The sequence below is a fragment of the Eumetopias jubatus genome, unplaced genomic scaffold, assembly GCF_037043125.1.
Source record: "Eumetopias jubatus isolate StellerSeaLion01/CBP00866 unplaced genomic scaffold, mEumJub1_p1.0 scaffold_8, whole genome shotgun sequence".
Lineage (NCBI taxonomy): Eukaryota > Metazoa > Chordata > Mammalia > Carnivora > Otariidae > Eumetopias > Eumetopias jubatus.
Genome location: NW_028274814.1, coordinates 40,575,243 through 40,596,103, shown reverse-complemented (window position 1 = coordinate 40,596,103; position 20,861 = coordinate 40,575,243). Strand labels below are relative to the sequence as shown.

The window sequence follows — 20,861 nt, the reverse complement described above, 5'->3', positions numbered from 1 at the left end:
CTAGAGTCCCTTATAATTCTATGATCCTTGTATCCCAGGGAATTCCCTGGCAGAATAGATTGTTGAGTACAAAAGAGGCAAGTGTGGCCTCTCCTCAGAAGGACTTTAAGATGACCCGTAACCTCTGGGATGGCTGGACATAAGAGAAAGAATTTGTGACCTTTCCGAGTCCCATGACTTCCTCCTTTTAAATACATTTCTCTCTCCTTTGCTACCTTCTCTCTCTCCTTCCCTCTCCTTCTCCCAGCCGCTTCCTCTTCCTCTCCTCTGTCCTTATCTGCTTCTTTTCTCCGACCTGTCTCACCGCACTCTCCCAGTACACCTAAGTCCACCTCACCCGCTTTCCTTTTCTCTCCAGATTTATCTATCTCCGGTCCCCTTCGTTTATCCTGCTCCCCTGCCGGCTCCCTCGCTCCTCTCCCTTCTCTCCTGTCAGCCCTGCAGGAAGCCGAGACTCCTCACGAAGCCCGGAGGTGGGAGGGTGGGCCCTGGCGCCGCGGTCCCGCCCCTCGGTGCGTGTGTGAATGTCTGTGTGGCCGTGACGCGGCGCCGGCGGCGGGGAGGGAGGCTGGGCCCGCCGGAGAGGGAGGCGAGCGGATCGCTGGGGCTGCTCGGCTCCTGCGCGCCCTCGCGCTCCCCGCCGCCCGCCGAGGCGCAGGCAGGGCGCAGGCGGCGGCGGGCGGCATGGAGAGCCTGCTGGAGAACCCGGTGCGTGCCGTGCTCTACCTCAAGGAGCTCACGGCCATCGTGCAGAACCAGCAGAGCCTCATCCACACCCAGCGCCAGCGCATCGACGAGCTGGAGCGGCGGCTGGATGAGCTAAGCGCCGAGAACCGCAGCCTGTGGGAGCACCAGCAGCTGCTGCAAGCCCAGCCTCCGCCCGGGCTCGTCCCTCCGTCGCCAGCCCCGCTGCCTGCCATCCCGGCCACCGCTGCCGCCGCCGCCGCCGCCGCCACCGGGGCCCAGGAACCGCTCCAGAACCACGGACAGATCTCGCCCGCCGCGCCACAGCCTGCGCCGGAGCAGTCACCGCTTCAGCACCACGGACAGCTCCTGGTGCAACCCCAGCCGGGCCCCAGCAGCAGGGCTCACGCACCCCAGTTGCCCCACCAGCACCCTGTGGCTCCCGGGGCCGTCGCAGACAAGGAGAAGGAGCGTCCCTCGAGTTGTTGCACTGCCGCTGGAACCCTCCTTCAGCACAAATCCCCCGCCGCCCTCGGCAAGGGCGTCCTGAGCAGGAGACCCGAGTGAGTGGGGAAGAAAGGAGGGGGATTGTAGCGACAGAAAGGGAAGCAAATGGGTGTAAGGAGGAGATAAGAGGGAAATCGGGTGCCCCTAAGAGTCTGAAGGACTAGGGTAACCTGAAGTGAAGAGATGAGAAGAAGCTTGGAGGTAGAAGTATGTCAAGGAGATTTGGGGGAAAAGAGGGATTAATATCAGTGTTTGAGAGGGTTTAGGGGATGTTGGAGCAAAAGAGAGAATCCAGACCCTTACAGGGGGGCAAAGGAGGAAAGAAATGGGTTTTAAGTGATTGGAGATACCAGAAACTGGCAGATTTTAAAGGAGACAAGACTGGGAGGAAGTTGTGGTGAAGATTATACTGAAGAAAAAAGAACAGTTGAATTTTTTTTAAGTTAGGAAAAATTTGGAAGGGAGTTTGGGTAGTAAAATTATTTGAATGGAGAGTGAGATATGAAAAAGACAGAGGCTTGGCAAAGACGCATGTTAAGAGCTTTAAAAGGGCTAGGGTCCAGGAAGAACAGAACTGGGGTCTGAGAAAATTTACGAGGCAGGGGATAAGGCTGAAAAGCAGGAATGATGTGAGAAGGCAGGGCTGTTGGGGATAGAGGAAGAAAAAGGGTGGGAAAAGCATTTCCCAGAGGAACGAGTCTGGCTCTTTAACTGGTGCAGTGGGATCAAAGCCAGGAGTGGCTCTTTGGGGAAGCTTACTCTGCTCTGACCTGAGTGGGCATCTTTCTTCTGAATCCCCACAGGACCAAAGGGGTGCAAAGACACAACCCATCAAGCCAATGGAGGACTCAATCTGGCTATAGCTCTTTTCCTCTGACTCAAGGAGGATTTCTGTGCAGGATGGTCAGCAATTGTGGGAAGGGAACAATGATTAGAGAGACAGTTGGCAAACGGAGTTGTTGGTATTTGGGTGTTTAAATCTTTCTCTATTATGCCTGATGACTGCAAATCTTGTTTCCACTTGGTTATTTGGTGATATTAGGAATCTCATGTTGGGTCCTAAGAGAAATATACTCATTAGCCCCAGCGAGGGATTCTAGGACCTCAAGCTCTTTCTTTACTTTCAATGTCTGTGAACTAGGGACATGGGAAGAAGAGATGAAAGAGGACTGGAATATTCTCTCCTCTGTATTAGGCAGGCTGTGACATATCAGCTTCCTTCCTCTGAGTATACAGGTGATGGGAGAACTGCATGGAAGAACAGCTCAGGGGAAATCAGTACCTCATCAGCACCTGACCCTGACAATGGTGATGCTAAAGGGGGAGCTAAGGGGGGGGGCGGGGAGGAGAGCCAAGAATCTCACCTCATCCAGTCTCAGCATGTTTCAGGTCTGCAGATGCGTGTGAAGATTTGATGTATTCCTTAAAAACTCATTTTCTCCTCATATCTATGTAGAGAAGTCGGGTCAGGATATGTTAGCTCATAGAGCGTAGATTTGACAAGAATCATGGGCTCATAGGGGTGAAGATCCAGGATGATCTGACTTGGCAGACCCATAGCAATTGATTCAAGCCCCAAGAAGATGCAGCTTTCTTCCCCAGCTCCCTCAATGGCCCATTTGCCCTTCCTTCAGTTTTACAGTTTCCCTCCTTATCTGGCATAAAAAGCAGAAAGTCAATTTTCTTTCAGTGCCCACGATTCAACAAAAAGACAATGTTCTTACAAGGTATTATGTGGCTTTTTCCCAAAAAGGGGGGAAAGAACGATTTCATTTGTTTTTTCAGGGGGCGGCCACAGCTTCCTGGTAATTATGGTTCTCCACCATCTTCCTCTCCTCATGCCCTTTGGTATCTCCCTTCTCTTCCCCACTTTCCTCGCATCTCTTCAGGGAACTGTGAGCAAAAAGGGTTGAAGAAAGATAATTTTTTCTTGGAAAAGGACTTTGTTGTGGCCCCCAAAGTAGCTTAAAGAGCCCAAACTCTCCTGCCCAAGTGCTCCTGCTGGGAAACTGGGGATTTAGGAATCACCTGGATTCCTATCCTGCCTCCTGAGTCAAAATCAGAGACAAACCATAGCGTCTTCATCTTTCCTTCTCCTTTGTCCTGCTTTTGCTTCCCATAGGAGCGGAACAAAAATAAGAAATAATTAGAATGGTGGAGGAGAGTAGAAGTTGTTAAAAATCTTTCACTTAGGAAGTTGTGCCAGGCACTAAAAGGTTAATAACACCCCAAGTAGCTCCTTCCTTCCTCCAGATCCTCCAGCTTTTCCCCTTGCTACCCGAGCCTGGACACCAAGAGACAGAGAGAGCGCCTTACTTCCTCCCTGCAACTCTCTCTCCCCTTGGATGTGAAATCACGGACATCCTGGCTGGCTGAATGCCTTTTGTGCCTTTTGTACCACCCATTTCTCCCCACTGTTTTGCCCAACTTCAACCTAAGTTTCCCCCACAGAACCTTAGTAATGAATCACTGTTGCTGATTACATTTGGCCCCACCCTGCTCTCTACCCATGACCCCCTTTTTGTATGGCTATCCTCCTCTGCCCATACCTTTCAGTGGTGCAGGGCTAGGTGCAGCCAGCAGGCAGAGATCTTTATGGATAGGGTGAGGTGAGGGGAAGAAGAGCAGAGCCAGCAGCCCGCTCCCTGGTGTTTCTCCTGGGGAGCTCCCTGCTGAATCAGTTCTCTACTGGGCATGCTGAAGTAGGAAGAAGATATGGCAGATGAGGTCTTTGGATCATAATGTTACTGAAATCTTTTCTCATTTTTTACTTGCCCTTCTCTGGCCTCATTATAGTAAAATTGCGGCCCTGGTGAGGTTGCTGAGGGTTGGGTGAGGGTTACCTGGGGCCAGGCACTGTGTTAGATGCATTATCTTCCCACACATTTTGTCTCTTATCCCCAGAACTCCCCTTCCTGCCCAAATCCAGGAGAGGCAAGATCCCCAGGGAACCTGGGACCAGGAAATAATGGATTATTAATTGTCATCAGATCTGCATTAATATGCAGCCTGGCCTGTCTCCCTTCTTCAGCTGAGGGAGATAGGAAGGTGGTGGCCTTGGAGGTCAGGCCAAGGAAGTGATGATGAAGGAGTGGGTGAGTGCAGAGATACCATGGAAGAAAGACGATGGAGGGGTTAACATTCTTTCTCTGCATGCTTCCTGGCTCTTGCTAAGCTCCAGCCCCCACTGCTTTTGCCTCTTAATGAAAGCAGCATCTAGCTTCCTCCTCTTTATTTTTTCAATCAAGGCTCACAGCATCTACAGAATTGATTATCTCTTTCCTGGCTGGAGTCAGAACCTCAGCCTGATCCGGCAAAGTCTACTTCTTGCCATGGAAGCACATGACCCTACCAGAGGCCACTAGCTTCAGTGCGACCACAGCTTCTCTATCTGAACACGTTTGCCCACCCAGCCAGCCATGCATTCAAAGCCCAGGGCTTGTCCATGTTCTCCAGTCCCTAGGCAGAGGATTACTGGAGGTTGGATGTGATTCTTGAATTATAATTCAAATTCAGCTCCTACCCTAAACCCCCCACCTCCAAGTAGCCCTGAGGTCTGAATGGCTCAGTAGCTCCTGTCCTGTTCTCTCTTCCTTCGTCCCTTGTCTTCCTCTTTTACTTTCTCTTCCTTGCTACCTTCCCCTTTCTCTTTGTCCTTCCTTCTCTTTCCTCCCTTCTGCCCTCTCCTCAAATTCTTTCTCTCTCCCATATTTTCTTCCTTCTATCTCTCCTTTGGTTCCACTTAAGCTGCTCAGGGAAGTCTCCTCTTCTCTCCTCCCATCCTTTAAGCATAAAACAAATCTTGGGTCATTTTTTGAGTTCCAGGGGGTCATACTGACTGGAGGCTCAAGGACAGTTAGACAATCATCAGATGTGCTTTTTAGCCTATTGTCTAAAATGCCGATTGGAGCAGGTGTCTCTGTTCCTACTGAGTCAGGGTTGTCTGCCTGGAGATGGCAGCTCCTGTGTGTCCCATTCTGAGCGCTACCCGAGAGAGCATAAAGGTCCGTCAGTCAGTGGAAAAACAGGAGAGAAGCAAGCAGTCCTTGTTCAACAACATACCTGAGGCATAGATCTAGAAACATCTAAACAAGTGTGGGCAGATTGCTGCTGCCTCGAGCTACCCTCTATCAGAAGAGAACAGGGTGGAAGGGGGAGCATATTGAGAGTCCAGAGAGAAGGTTTCCTTGGTTGGAGTCAAGGGTTTATGTCAGGAACAGTAAGAGCCAAGGATAGCTGGAAAGAGGACGGAGCCCCGAAGACTCAAACCATGGAGATAGCTATATTGCATGTGCATATCATCCCATCTGACAGTGCGGTACCCCCAACCCTAATCACTTCCCAGCAGGCCAAACTCCATCAACAGAGTAGGAAAAGCCTCGACACTCAGGATCCCTGTCTGCCTGTGGCTGGAAGGCCTGCTTGCTGAGGATGCATCATGAAGGCCAGTGCTCACCAAACTGCCTACCGCCCTTCTCTTCCTCTAGAGAGGGATTCTAGTTGCTACGCTGGAAAATGAGGCCAGAATGAAGGCTCACCGACAGGAGGGAGCATGCATCTTTTTGCTCATCTAGAAGCTGGCACAAAGTGGGCACTTATAAAAATCTTCTGTTCCCTGCTTGTCCAAGAGCCTGGACCACTGTTCCTTCCTCCCTTCCACCCAAAAAGAACACAGTTCAAGAGAAACGAGTCACTCCCGCCTCTGGGAAAACCCAATGGCCTCCATCCTCCTCAACAGCTCCCTGTGCCTTGCTCCATTCGCTCTCTCCTTCCTTACTCCCAAGCCCTTCCCAGGCCCACATAGTTAACGCCATAAGGGCCTCGAGAGAGCATCCTGGAACATTTTCCTGTTGGCCTGAAACCAAGCAAGAGGAGCAGCAGTTGGTTCTGCTGATTCAGCAAATATCTGTGCAGGCTGAGTTTCAAAGGTCACTTATGAGAAAAGGCAGATGGGGTCAGGTCTGGGTGGAGAGCCAATGACAGTGAGGGTGGTATGGAAAAGAGAGGAGAGCTGGGACCCACAGCTGGACCTGGGGTCTGGAAGGAGACTTAGATCCTGAATTTAAATCCTACGTAAAGATCTTTAGACAGACTGACCTTGTTGGGGAAACTCAACATTTTTCACTGGCACCCAAACATATTCTCAGTGGCCCTGGACACTAACTAAGCAGCAGCTTGGTGTGGGGTTTCTTCGTAAGAGGTGCCGGGGACACTCTCATTGCACCTGGCAGATCCCCAAATGCAAGGCCATCTGGCAGGATTTCCAAGGCTTGGGCCACTGCAGCACCTTCCTCCTCTGCTTCTGGAAAAGCACAAAGTGCAGACTCTCACCCAGGCTGCAAAGAGTTTCTTGCTCCCAGGGAGGAAAGTGGTGGTCATCTCCATTTCAAGGAGTGAGGGCATTAATAAACAAACAAAAAAGATGAGGAGTAGAGTGAGGGAGAAATTAGATTTTTCAGGCTGAAGGGAACTTGAGAATGATAGAATCACAGAATTTTCAAGATCAAGGTGGTTAAGAACATGGGCTTTGAAGTCAGGCATCTCTGGGTATGAGTCCTGCTCTATCACCTACCAGCTGTGAAACCTTACATTCATTACTTACCTTCTTTAAGCCTCTGGTTTTTTTTTTTTTCCATTTATAAAATGAAAAGTAATATATACTTTGAAGGGTTGTAAAGTTTAAAAATCAAATGGTATCTTTTTTTTTTTTAGTATACATTGGATACATTCAATACATTCAATACATTGTAGTATTTCTACAGATAAAGAACCCAGGGCCCAGGGTTCATCCCCAGTCAGACCACAATGAAAGACTAGAAGCCAAGTTCAGGATTCCTTCCCTGCTTCCAAGCCAGCTTTCTACATGTGCCCTTTTCTTATCTGCCCCTCTACCTTTGGACAATGTGCACCCAAGCTCTTCCAGATACATGAATGTGGAGCTTACCTTGCAATGCAGCCAGGCAGGACGAATCCACCATCTCTTAGTGATCTGTGATGGGGTCTCACAACTTTATAGTTGGGAAATGCTTCCTTAAGCTCAACTTAAATGTCTTCTGTTGCATTTTAAGATTCTTTGCACTTCTCCTAAGGACATTAAAGAGATCCGAGTTATCACCCGATGCCGCATGGTGATAAGAATGACCTTGCCCATTTTCCAAATGGGGAAACCACAGTCTCATCTAGTATATGCACTTGTCAAGGATAAAAGTAAAGGGTGAGGGGAGTGGAGTCTGGGCCAGGAGAATGTTTCCCACTTCCCTGGAATGAAAGCTGTATCCATTTGTCCAAATTCTTCCATCCTGGGAATTTTGAAAGTGTAGCCCTGCTCTTTGCAGCCCTTTCAGAGGTCAGAAAGTTGAAACAAACAAACAAACAAACAAACAAAAAACCCCAAAACCCAGCAGGGATTGCCTGAGAAAAGGAGAGCCTGATGTGTTGTAGGATTTGGGGTGGTGGGTTGAGGGGAAAGGCGGGGAGGTTAGGGGAGGACTCTACTTTCTCTGGTCAAGCCTAGAGACACAAGTTTCTTCTCCTAAGACTTTCTTAGATGAAATACCGTCTGGGGGCGGTTGGGGTGGGGGAGACCAGAAAAGAAAAGATAGTGGGCTTCTGACGTTCCCTCCCAGGGTGGTTGTGGTTGTGAGGCCACCACAGGCAAAAGCTGCCACCATGGGTGGCACTGGGTGCACTGGAGACCTGGGCTGCCCTGCGGTTGCTCTTTGTTTGGAATATCCCATCTGGGAGGTTATGTAATTCTGCAGGACCGGCGTAGGTGCCAAGTGGTACCTTTCGCCCCCGGCAGGCAGGCTACTGTGGACAGAGGCCACGTGGGCCCGTCCAAGGGCCTGCCCACACTCTGCGCTGGCACCAGGCCATTCCCTCCAGGCCACAGCTGCAGGGGCTGCAGGGCTTTCGGAGCTGGGCCAGGGTCCTCCAGCCCCGCTGGGGAGTCAAGCAAATGTCAGAGCTGGAAAGGTACGAAAAGGTCCCTTGCTCCAAACTTCTCATTGTGGCAAATGGGGAAGCTATGGCTAGAGAGAGAAGTGACTGGTGCTTCCAGATGAGTTAGTGGTAGCAGGAGACCTAGAACTCTTCATCTGGCGCTCTTGACATTATCCAGTGGCGAGGTCACCAGAACTGGTCAGGACTGTTCCGTGGGTGTACGGGGCCAGACCTACAGCTAGTTATGGGAATTCAGGGGACCCAGGGAGGTCTCTGCCTTCCAGAACAGCTTACCTGTGCCAGCAATTCCACAATTAGAAATTCCTTTCAATACTTCAAGGTTATCCCCCTTGTTAAAATGCAAATTCTCCTAGGACGGGAGAAAAACAACACATTTAGCTCTAGCAGCATTAACACTTCAGCATGAAAGAGTTCTGATGTGAGCAGTGTCCGAGAGAGGATTTGATAAGGGAGGAGGGTGCCATGACGGCACCGGTTGACTAAGGGACAGAGCAGGAGGCTCAGAAGGAGTTGAAGGGCTCGCGGGGGAGGCTGTTGAAAGCCTAAATGATTTTTATCTCTGCCGTATTTCACAGGGAGTTGGAATTGCCTTGCCTGGACCTGGCAAGCAGAGAGGTGGGGGGGACCCAGGGCACTCCCACATTGGATTATCTTGGCTGTAGAAGGGATACTTGCCCAGTGAGCTTCACGGGTAAGAATCATTAGGCAGGAATTTAAGGAGCATCCTGACACTCGGTAATCTTTTTTGATCCTTTCTAGGATCTTAAAATAATTCTCTAGATGGCAAAATTTCACACAACTCTATTGGGGTTTGCTGTGAGGTGAGAAGATGTGGGCAAGAGGGTTAACAGGAGATAGAAGTTGGTGTTACATGGGCCTGGAGAGAATGGGGGATGAGGGGCTAACTCAACATCTAGTAGGGGCTTGATAAATACTGCTTGAATAAATAAACTTCTAACATGTAGGTCTCAGGCAGGCTCAGCAATCGTTGAATAGAGGGAGGTAAGGGTATGGTGTCTAGGCTGAAGAAGATCTCAGCTGGAGGGAAGGCCCACTAGGGACGTGGGTTGTGCTTAGTTAGGCCCAAAAGCCCGGGCTCTGCAGCTGAGCATGTAAGAGAAGCTGGATCAGAGGCTCAGCTCTTAAGGCCAGCTGGGGAGTGAGGGGCACATGAATGCTCCTCCCAGCTAATAGATCCCACCCCAATCCTCTCCATGAGCATGGAAAGGCCTCCCCTCCCTCCGCCGCCAGCCTCTGACCCCAGACCAGTCCAGTCCTTGGCGAGGGGTGCCGTGTTAAGAATTAAGCATGAGAAAGCCCTTTCAGTGTTTCATCTCAGTGTCCCCGCCCCAGGCCCATGGCCTCGCCAGAAGCTTGAACTAGGAATAGGCAAAAGATCTATGATGATGGGAGGGAAAGGAAGCCCAAAATGTGGCCATGTCTCCAGGTGGAAAGAGAAAAGAGAGAGCTGGATTCTGGCCTGGGGGATGAAACAGGAACCGGTGCCAGCCTCCAGGCCTTTTTACTCCTTTTTCTTGACCAGGCAGTGTCAGCTCTGTTCAGGGAAATGTCAGGACACTGAAGGGAGGGCGAGCGGTCATGTATAAGCTGCAGATGCGTTTGTGGGTATGGTTGCGTGGGGGTGAGTGTGTTACTAGGGCTGGGGGAGATGGATCCCAGCGCACACCATAAAAAGATGTGTGGACCTCACAGCAAAACTCAGCAGAGGCCTTCCTCCTGCTTCCCCACGACACCCCGGTCTGGTTACACGGGCAGGACTCTGGGTTCTACCTCTTTTATCTGCATGGCTTGTTTTGTCTCTCTTGGCCAGCCAGTTCCTTACGGGTCTTCCCCTCTGTAAAATGGGGCGAGTCTATAATGCCTCCACCCTCATTCTATTGCAGGCGTGAAGGGGACCAAGCCTCTGGAGGCTGCCAGCTCCTGGGAGGAAGGCTGCCTGGAGGGCGGGCAAGGGCAGGGGTCAGGGATCGGAGATGCACTCTTGAGGTATTGTGTTTGGAAGCTCAAGTACCCAGCAGCAGTGTGATGCATGGGAAGCTGTATTGTGGTTTTTCCCTGAACCCAGCTTGGCCTAGCTTCCGCCAGGGCCTGGAACCACATGACCTCTCAGGGCTTTGGAGCTGTCAGGTCAAACCAGCTGCCTCCCTGCCTCCAATGAGGAAAGCACTCCCCATCCCAGGCAGAGAGGCAAGGGAATTCCACAATCTCTTCCTTGATAAATGGTTCCAATGCACCACAATTTTCATTCAACACATGAATTCAACACAATGATTATTTTAAAACAGCAACAGCAACAAAAACCCTACAAAGCAGTTGGGAATCTCTTGCTTGCGTCTAGTTTCAGTGTTTCCTGGCACAGTCTGGTCTTTACAGAGATGTCCTGGATGCTTCCAAATTGGCTCATTTGGCATCTTTGACATTCTTGGGGCTACTTAACTCCTAAGAGCCAGTCATGGAAGGTCGAAGGGAATTCCAGAAGTAGGCAGGGACTCTGACCCAGAAGCCAGGCCTCTCAGTCCTGATGGCTGTGCCATCCTCACAGACCCCAAGTGTAAGCTTAGTGCAAACCCCTCCCCTTCTCTGGGCCTTGACTTCCCCTCTGGTCAATGGGGACAATCACTATTTGCCCTGCTCTTTGACTCTGTCTCCCCTAGACTCACCAAGTCCACAAAAAGCAGAGCTGTTGAGAGGTTGCTGCAGCAGGAAGGACCTAGCTTAGACGTGAAAAGTGACTTCCAAATGGTAAGAGCCTTAGGAAGGGGGGTCAGGATGGGGGACAAAGGGAGACAGAATTTATGCTCCCTTTCCAAAAAACAAAAAGGAGACCCTTGCAGGTCGGGGAGGGACGAGGTGAATTCTGCAGGGGCTTCCAGCTCTAAGTACCCCAGGAATTTCCACCAGGTTCCCTCCGGACTTTGCGTGAAAACCGGGAGCAAGCTGGAAGGGAGAGCTCAGGAACCAGGAACCCGTGGCCCCGAACTCGCTCGGCAAGCCTGGGGGAAGCCCTTCCTCCCCTGGCCGCTTCCCCGGGGGCTTCTCCGTGGGGAGGGCTCGCGCAGCCGGCTTTCGGCTGCGTGGGCGGCTTGGCTGGCTGCTGACAGCTCCATGGAACCTCCGGCCCCCGCGCCGCCCCCGCCCCGCGCCGAACTCCACGCTCCCCCGCGGGGGCGGGCACCCCGACCGGGGGAAGCCGCGCCCCCCCAACTCCGCCTCCCGCGCGCACGCGCCCCGCGCCCCCGGCCCCGCCCCCGCCCGGCGCGGCGCTGCTGAGTCACCCGCTCCGGAGGCGCAGCCTTGGCACCTGTGCGCTCAGGCTCGGCCGCGCCCGCCGGCCCCCACCCCCTCCGCCCGCCCTCCGGGGCCCTCGCCGCGCTCGCGCTGCCGGCCTCCACTGGGCCGCCCAGCCCCTCTCCCTTCTCGCGTCGCCCCGCGCCCCGGCCCGGCTCTCGAGTGTGGCCGTTCCCCTTGGTCCCGCCCGGCGGCCCCCTCCGACTCAGCCCGGCGTGCACACAGCCACCCGCCCACGGCGTCTGGGAGCGCACCCCCCCCCACCTCCTCAGGCGCCGCCGCCGCCCGCGCCTTCCCCGGCGTGAGGCGGGAGGTCGTGGGCGGGGGAGCCTTCGTGCTGCGTCACCACCCGGCCGCTGCTGCTCCTGTGGCCGCCGCCCGGCCCTGGACCACGACCGCTGCCCCCGAGGGTGCGGATCCTTTCCCAGGCCTCCGTAGGCCCCATCCCAGCCTGGTGGGCGTGCATCCACCTGGGAGAAGAAGCGGAGGAGGCGGCACGGGCGACTTCAGGGATGGGGCTGGTGTCTCCTAGGTCCAACTTCTGCAGAGCATCCACCTCCCCTAGCCTTCCTTGTACCCAGACACGTGGGCAGGAGAGTCCCCGCTGTAGCTCAGCCTTCCCATGGTTTATATTGTATTTTATAGAATCACATAGTCTTAGAATTATGGCGCAACCTATGATGAAGCGTAATAGTTCAGAAAGTGGCACTAGGTTTGAATCCTGACTCGGTCATGTGCTCACCACGATACTCAGCAGTGATAGTGTTGGTCTTCTTATCTGTAAAATGGGGATAGGCATAGTCCTAACCTCATAGGATTGCTGCGAAATTAAGAGGTCATGCGAATAAAGCGCCAGGCAAGGCGAGTGTCTGCGCGCATCGAGGACTCAAAAAAGTATAGTAGTTGCTGTTCTTTTGGGACCTTTGGGGCCAGAAAGTGCTTTTCGAAGGTGGAGGGCTCTCTTCCTTGTTCCCCTGTGTTTTCCAGAGCGCTCAGAACAGAACGACTTCTCGTTGACAACCCCTCAAATATCTGAAGGCCTTCATCTCTCCCTTCCCTGGCCTTCCTGTCCACGATCCACACACTCTCACCCCTGTCTTTTTTTTCTTTCGGAAGAACACACCTAAGCTTACCTCTTCCTGCTCCTCGTGGCTTTGTGGGTCGCTCTGCGTGGCCACCTCCTCAACTGCTCTCTAAAACACAGGCGCCAGGACTGAGTCCGTAGGCCCGGGAGGTGTGGCCAGACCAGCCTGAGCATAGGGAGCCCCTCCCTCACCCTGTCCCCGCCAGGCGGGTTCTGGATTCTGTCCATCTCTGGATGGCCCCTAGGAAGCCACTGGCTTTCTCAGCCCCCAGGGTCACAAATGGGACCTGTGGAAGAAGGTCAGTGAGAGCTCCTGAAGGACTCCGTCCTCAGACTTCTGGCCACCCATACCTGTGCAGATTTTAACACCAAAAACGCTGAACGTTTCACCTGGCCCTGTTGGTTTTCATTTTGTTAATCTATTTGTGTTCTTTTTAAAATTTAAATTACTCTTTCCAAATAAATAATACATTGCCATATCACAAAATTAAAGGATGCAGGAACTGACAGTGAAACGTGTCTCCCCACCTCTGGTTCTAACCCACTCATCCCCATTGCTGCCACCCCCCCGAAACCACCCCCAAGAAAAGTTAGCAACTTCTCATGCGTCCTCCCAGATTATTCTAAGTACATTCAAGCAAACACACACACATAAATATATGTATGTATCTCTGTTTATGTGTGTGTGTATTCTTTTACACAAATGGCCGCAAGCTATATGCTGCTCTGGACCTTGGCGCTTTTCCCCTAATAATCTATCTTGGTTATCCTTCCATATGCAGTATAAAAAAGAGCTGCCTCATCCTTTTTAATAGCTGTAAAGTATGCCATTGACTGTGAATCTAGGTTCCTTCTTCTTGTCTGCTGAGAGTTTGGAAGGCAAGCTCTGGGTAGCCTGCCTCTATGTAATCATTCCGGAGGGGTTTTTCTGAGGGGTGGGTGGGTAGGCAGACATTACCTAGGAGCTGCATTTGAACCTGGCCTTCCAGCTGCTGAGGCATGCTGCAGCAGTCTCCTGCAGACCCTGGCTAGTTATGGTAGAAATAAGACTCAGGAAGTGTGCCTCCTTACCTGAAGAGTCTTCGCCACTCTTTTAGCGGGGCCCCCTCTGTTGTCTACAGGCACCAAGGTTGGGGGAGCTGCCAGGGTGTTATAGTCTCCTTCCCAGGAGCCGAAGATGAGTCATCAACCCCACCTCCTTCAGGAAGTCTTCCTGAACTGGTCTGAGGAGGAAACTGAGCTTCTCACCACTTCTCCTACTTCCCACCTCAGGTTGAGCATTCTCCAGTCCTGGCTAAGAATGAAACCAATTCTTTATTCCTTGGCTTAAAGGTGCTTGTTTTCTTCTCCACATAAGTATATAGTCGTGGCATGTGTACTCTTTCACCTAACAAATATTTGGTCGTCTACCGTGTGCCAGTTATGACTGTTCCAGGCACTGGGGTACAGTACTGAACAAAAAAATCCCCAGCTCCCTTCATGAAGCTGACAGACAAAAAATCAGCAAGATTAAGAATGCAAACATATAGTACATCTGATGGGGTGAGCGTTGTGGAGAAAAATAAAATAGAGAAGGGGACCTGGGAGTAAAGAGGTTCACAGTTTTAAACAGGGGGCCCCGGGAAGGCCTCACAGAGAAGGTAACCTCTGGGCAAAGACCTGGAGGAGGGGGTGTTCTGTGCCATCTGGGGGAGGCGCGTGGCTGGCAGAGGCAAAACCCCAGTGAGGGACCCCGCCTCGTTGTTCAAGTAAGACAGGAACAGAGGGAATGCAGGGAGAATAGTCTGAGGCAAAATCAGAAATGTTGGTGGGGGGTAGCAAAGGTGGGGGAGTGCAGGGGTGCAGCAAATCTTGTAAGGGATGCTCAAGCTGCGATCCACCAGGCTGTGTTTGGAGATGTGTGGGGATATGCTAGTTGCCACAATGGCTGGCAGGGTTGGGGGGGTGTTGTCCCCCAGCATTTAGGGGCAAGGGCTACGCCAAACAGCCGATACTGCACAGGACAGCTCCCGCAGTGAAGAACGTTCCTGCCCCAAATACCAGTGTTCCTCGTGGAGACACACTGATAGGGTCTTGACATCCGTTGTGATGAGTTTGGCTTTTACTTTAAGACAAACTGGATTAAGGGGCGCCTGGGTGGCTCAGTCAGTTAAGTGCCTGCCTTCAGCTCAGCTCATGATCCCGGGGTCCTGGGATCGAGCCCCATGTCGTCCAGCTCCCTGCTCGGTGAGGAGTCAGCTTCTCCCTCTCCCTCTGCCCCTCTCCCTGCTCATGTGCTCTCACTCACATAAATAAATAAAGTCTTAAAAAAAAAAAAGAAAAAGAAAACTGGTCAGACCAGCAGTGCCTCCTTAAGGGTTAATGTAGCATGTGAGAGAAAGAGGCACTGAGCATGACTCCAAGAGTTTGGGCCAAAGTTATTAGAAGGGGGAGATGGGGAGGTCGGGATGGGGGGGAGATATCAGATGGAGTTTCAGACGTGTTAAGTTTGGGATGCCTGTTAGACATTCAAGTGGAGACGATCAGTAGGCATATGGAATGGACTGGAGATATAAATTTGGGGTGGCTTTGAAAGCCTTAAGACTGGATGACATCACCAAGGAGCGAGAAAGGAAGACTGAAGAGGACCAGGGGTGGAGGCTTGGCGCACGCCGGTGTCAGGAGAAAAGCTGGATAAACATGAGGTGTCCTAGCGAAGAGGGGTTTCAACCAGGAGGGTGGGAACATAGAGAGGAGCCCTGGAGTAGGGTGAGAACCGAGAATTGCCCATCAGCCTTAGCAACATTGAGGTAATCAGTGACCTTGAAAAGCATAGTCTGGTAACTCCATCGGGGCAGAAGCTTGATTAGTGCGGGTGTAAGAGAGAAGGGAAAAGAGACAAATCAACCAAATGTGATGTGTGGACCTTGAGTAGGTCCTAATTCACACCAAGCAACTGTAAAAAGACATTTTTAAGGCAATCAGGGAAATTTGAGCACCGATATTGGAGAATTATTGTTAATTTAGTTCGGCGTAATAATGATCCTGTTATTATATCTTTTTAAAGTTCTTACCTATTAGAGATACATTCCAGCTAAAATGATCTTATTGCTGGGGTACGCTTTAAAATACCCCAGCAAGGGCGCCTGGGTGGCTCAGTTGGTTGAGCGACTGCCTTCGGCTCAGGTCATGATCCTGGAGGCCCGGGATCGAGTCCCACATCGGGCTCCCTGCTCGGCGGGGAGTCTGCTTCTCCCTCTGACCCTCTTCCCTCTCATGCTCTCTATCTCTCATTCTCTCTCTCTCAAATAAATAAATAAAATCTTAAAAAAAAATACCCCAGCAAAAAATATTGGGGTGGGAGGTTAGTAAAATGTATGTTTGAAATTTCCCTAATAAGAAGTTTAAAGGAAGACAGAAAGAAAGGAACTGCAGACAGTGAGTGCAGAAATCTCTTTGATGAATTTTCCTATAAGGAAGAGTGAAGGAACGGGTTGATAACTGGAGGGGTCGTGGGTTCAAGACAGAAGATTGCTCTAGAAGGTGGGAGAAATAGCACGTGTGTTTCCATCAGCCCGACAGGCGACTCCACTTGCTAACCGTCTGCCACAGAAAGGCTTGTAGGGAAACTGAAGAAGTTGGCATCACTACCTAGAGGAAAGTCATAATAATTTAATGAAAGCAAATATTTTATCATGCGCTTACTATGAGTGAGGCACTGTGTTAGGCCTTTACAAACTTATCTCAATATATGTCCTGATACCCGCTACAGTTGGGGGGTGAGGCATGAAGAATTCGGTTAGGTGGCTTGAAGTGGTGCTCACATTCAAGCCCCGGCAGGGTGATTCTGACGGGCGGTGTCTTCTGCTCTCCACTGCCTTCCCACAGATGATGCAGTAACATGCATCTGGGCGGCCAAGAGAAGTTTTTCAGAACCTACTTGCCCCGGACTCCGCCCTGGAGACTGTCATTCAGTAGGGGGTTAGTGGAAGGAGAGCGGCCAAGGGTATTTTAAGTGAAGGACTCAGGATGCAGCTCCCTGCTTAAGAACCATTAGCATAGATCAGCCCAAGCTCACTCATTTATCAACACACGTATACTAATATTCACATGAGGGCCGTGAATAACTAGACTAGCTGGGGGCTGGGGAAAAAATTAAAATATAATGAGCTACGCTGTACAGGAAAAAAGGAACTTTTTTGTTGGGTTGGTGTGAGACGTGCAGAGAGGAGAGCTGAGCACATTATTGTTATTTAGGGATGGAAAATTTATTTAGGTTCCTCAAGGGCTGGAGTCATACCTGTATGTTCATTTAGCAGGTAGTTACTGAGCACCTACTGGATGTCAGGCTGTGCTGCAGGTGCTGGGGATTCACAGCCAGACAAAGACTCTGTTGTCATGGAGCTCACATTCAAGAGAAGACAGATATTAAACAAACAAACAAAAAAAATGACCCCATATGTGCATATAAACTCATAAGGGCTCCAAGGGAATATAAGGGGATGCCGAGGGAAAGGTGGTTTTGGTAGGCAAGACCTCACCTAGGAGGTGACATTTAAGCAGAGAGATTAAATAAAGCTAGGGACAGAGCCACGTGAAGACCCGAAGGGAAAACACTCTGCGCAAAGGCCCTGGGGCTGGAAGAAATGGATGCGTTCAAAGAATAGAAGAAGGAAAGGGTGGCCAGAAGGCAAGGGAGTGGGGAAGATGGGGTTGGAGAGTAAGATGGGCCTTCCAGAGGAGTTTGTGGGGTGGGAGGCTGATGGGAAGTCTCGGGGGTGGAGCTTTGGGCAGGGCAGTGATGCAATGCACTACTACCGAAAACAGAGTCGGGGGTTAAAAGGTCAGAAGAGGGAGGGTAGTTCAGCAGTGAGCTCCCTAGAGTACCATTCGCAATCATCTGCTCGTCACTCATTCATTCTTTCTTTCAACAGCATGTACTCATTTCTGCTGGGCATTTATGTACATCTATCATCCCATTTTATTGACCTTCCTGATGGGAAGGTATTATTATCCCTCGTTCACAGATGTGGTGACTGAGGCTCAGAGAGGTTGAGGTGGCCCACCCAAGGTCACACAGTAAAGTGGTATCTTCAAGATCCCCATGCAAGCTTCAGCCTCTTATACCCTGACATAGCTTTCCCCACTCCAGGGGAGTCCTCCGCAGTGTGGGAAGTGCCTCCTCTCAGCCAGGCCCGACCAGGATCCTGGCTCAGTGTTCAGGGACAAAAAGGTTGGTGGCATCATGCCCATGTGACAGTTGTTCATGTTGCTGCAGCTCTGAACTTGGCCTTTGGCTCGCTCATCTCCGTCATGCCATGCAGGACTAGGCTAGAGGACTGGCAGAATGCCACCCACATGTAGCCACAGATGGAGGATTTGTAGGTCCCCACGGAACATTGTATCCTTCCAGAGCCCACACGATCAGGAGGGTTCATGTAGGGGGTACAACACCGTTGGTCTCAGTTCTGTGTGTGTGTGTGCACATGGCTGTACATGGAGGGTTGTATATATGTATGTATATGCGTGTCTGCATACCCAAGGGTGAGTGTGTGTGCATTCATGTATTCACGTGTGCCTAGGTTTGGGGAGTCTCTACTGACTTGGAGTACATTTAGAACCCATGTGCATTTTTATGAGAGCTCTGGATGTGTTCATAGAATGAGATGTGCATGTTAAGGTGTGTGTGCACCTAGGTGAGTGTGCAATGAGGGGCATGCGTGTATATTTATGTGTATGAATCTTTGCACTCCCAAACAAGTGTCTATAAGCACATCGCGTGTTAGTGTGTAGCAGTGGGTGTTGCTGTGGGTATGTGAGTTGGGTTGGTGTGCATGAGCAGAGCGGCTGGCTAGGAGGTAGTTGAGGTATGGGATTGGAGACTGGCTGAGGTCTTGTGTTTCTGTCTAACTCCGAGTCTGACTATGCTATGGAGGGCAAGATCAAGGCTCTTCCATTCACAGCCCAGAGGCCACCTCCCCTGCACATACCTGCCGTGGGGTTGTGGGGCGTGGCATGGGGCTAGTCTTAGCTGTGGGTTTTCAGGAGGTCATCAAACCTCCCTTAGCCTTAATGTCCTCATCAGGTACATGGCATTAATATTAACATTAATTACTATTATATTTATAATATATAATATTATTACTTTTACTACTGTTATCCACTGGGATCATTCATGGGGCATTCAAAAATGTTTTGTAAATCAGAAACACCGACAAATGCAGTCATTATTATTGACCAGGATCTGCCTTCCCTGTTCCTGGAAAAACAGTGTGTGCCCACAATTGACTAAGGGTGAATGAGTAACACTGTGTAGGCGTGCTTCTCTGAGGCTGGCATGGGCTGCATGGCCCTGATCCGTCCTCTCAAACTGGCTTTGCCCAGTAGCCAGGCACCTGTCTGCCAGGTAATAGAGATCTCTCGTGAGGGCATTTGGCAAGATGCAGCCGAGTGCGCAGCTCTGTGATTCCCTCTGAGCCACCCAGCCTGGCACGGGGAACTCTTCTGGCTCCCTACAAAGGCAGCTGGACTTCAAACAAGTAGGCTTCAAGATAGGCCACTGAATGGCTGTGGGGTTGTGGGCAGGACCACCCTGCTGGGAGGAGAGAGGGTAGCAGGAAGCTCAGGGACTGAGAGGAAGCCCTGAGGGCTCTAGGGCTGGGCAGGGGGGGAGTGTGGAAGGAGGAGGAGGTTGGGGCTTCCTGGCACACTCAAGTTACAGACCAAGTTTCCTAGTCTGAGTTAAGCTTCCCCAAGACTGCCAGGTTGATGTCAAGGCTGTGTGATATTAAGCAAATATCTTGTCTCTCTGAGCCTCCTCATCTGTAAAATGAGGATTTAATTGAGGGGCGCCTGGGTGGCTCTGTTGGTTAAGCATCTGCCTTCGGCTCAGGTCATGATCTCAGGGTCCTGGGATCGAGCCCCGCATCGGGCTCCCTGTCCAGCAGGGAGTCTGCTTCTCCCTCTCCCACTGCCTCTCCCTTTGCCTCTGCTCCCCCCCCACTCATGCTTGCTCTTTCTCTCTCTCTTAAATAAATAAATAAAATCTTAAAAAAAATAAAATAAGATGAGGCAATGTCTGGAAAGGGCTTTGTACGCCTGCACACACGGTAATACTGGTGGACAGTTCTCTGAGGCACGTACTTGGGCTTTTGTCCTCATGAATGCACGTGTTTTCACAAAAGTGCGGGCTTAATTCCCCATTTTTCTCCAGCGCCCTCAGTAATAGGGACTTGATTCATGCACTGAGTCAACAAATGGTATCTACTATATGCCACGAGTCAGGCTGCATTCTGTCCTGGTGGAGAGGTGAATTGGTCACTGATGCTGCTCTGCCCCGAAGAGCTCACCCTAGTGTAGGGAGATGAAGCCTGTGCAAACATCGGTGATGCGGCGTGGAGAAAACAGACGGAGGCTGGTGTGGGAATCCAGAGGAAAGCAGATCCAGTCCAGGCAGGGGCAGGGGCAGGGCCAGGGGCAGGGGCTGAGGCCAGCAGGGCTGGAGGGCAGGCACAAGAACAACGGGGGAAGGCTTGGCAGGGGACATGTCTCAGCGCTGGGCTCTGGAGGGTGGGCAGAATCTGGAGATTGCAGATTGAAGCAGCCTGAGATCTCCGGCTGAGGTTTCCCCCCACTTCACTCTGTTCCCTAATGGTATACTTCAGAGATGGATAGGGACTGTGCTGTCCCCACAGCATTACCGCAAGGCTTTGGAGCCATGCAAGCCCAGGGTGGGACGAGAGGAACTCTGGGTCTGGGAGCAGCAGGGGCATACTAACCGGGCCAGGCACAGCTCCCAGCACTTCAGATATATTCGTTCATTGAGTCCTCAGGATACCCTTGAGGTAGATGCCATTAGTATCCTATTTTACGGTAAGGAAACTGAGGCTCAGGCAGGCCAAGCTGTTAACTAGAAAGTGGCAAAACTAGCTTTGGACTCTGGACTTTCCATGCCCTGAAAACCCTGGGTCGGTTCATGGTCCCTGTGTGGGTGCATGGTATGGACATTGATTTTGCCCCTGCTATGTGCTAAGCATCGCGCTAGCATGACTTAGGTTATTTTTGTTTTTTGGTTTTTTAAAGATTTTATTTATTTATTTGACAGAGAGAGACACAGCGAGAGAGAGAGAGCACAAGCAGGGGGAGGGGCAGGCAGAGGGAGAAGCAGGCTCCCCACTGAGCAAGGAGCCCAACCTGGGGCTCGATCCCAGGACCCTGGGATAATGACCTGAGCCGAATGCAGGTGCTTAACCAACTGAGCCACCCAGGCGCCCCGACGTGGGTTATTTTGTTGGATCTTCACAACAACTCTAGGAGGTGGTTTCCTTTATGACCC

The 20,861-nt window shown here is 51.3% G+C and overlaps 1 protein-coding gene across 2 annotated transcripts in view; it reads left to right on the top strand.

Moving 5' to 3' along the window:
* Positions 1-684: 684 nt before the first annotated feature.
* Positions 685-20,861, top strand: part of IQSEC3 (IQ motif and Sec7 domain ArfGEF 3) — a 103,579-nt gene continuing 83,402 nt past the window's right edge. For both annotated transcript variants that reach the window (XM_028121221.2, XM_088025538.1), the window contains exon 1: positions 685-1,247. In XM_028121221.2, the coding sequence (XP_027977022.1) occupies positions 685-1,247 (563 nt within the window). The remainder of the gene's footprint in view (positions 1,248-20,861) is intronic.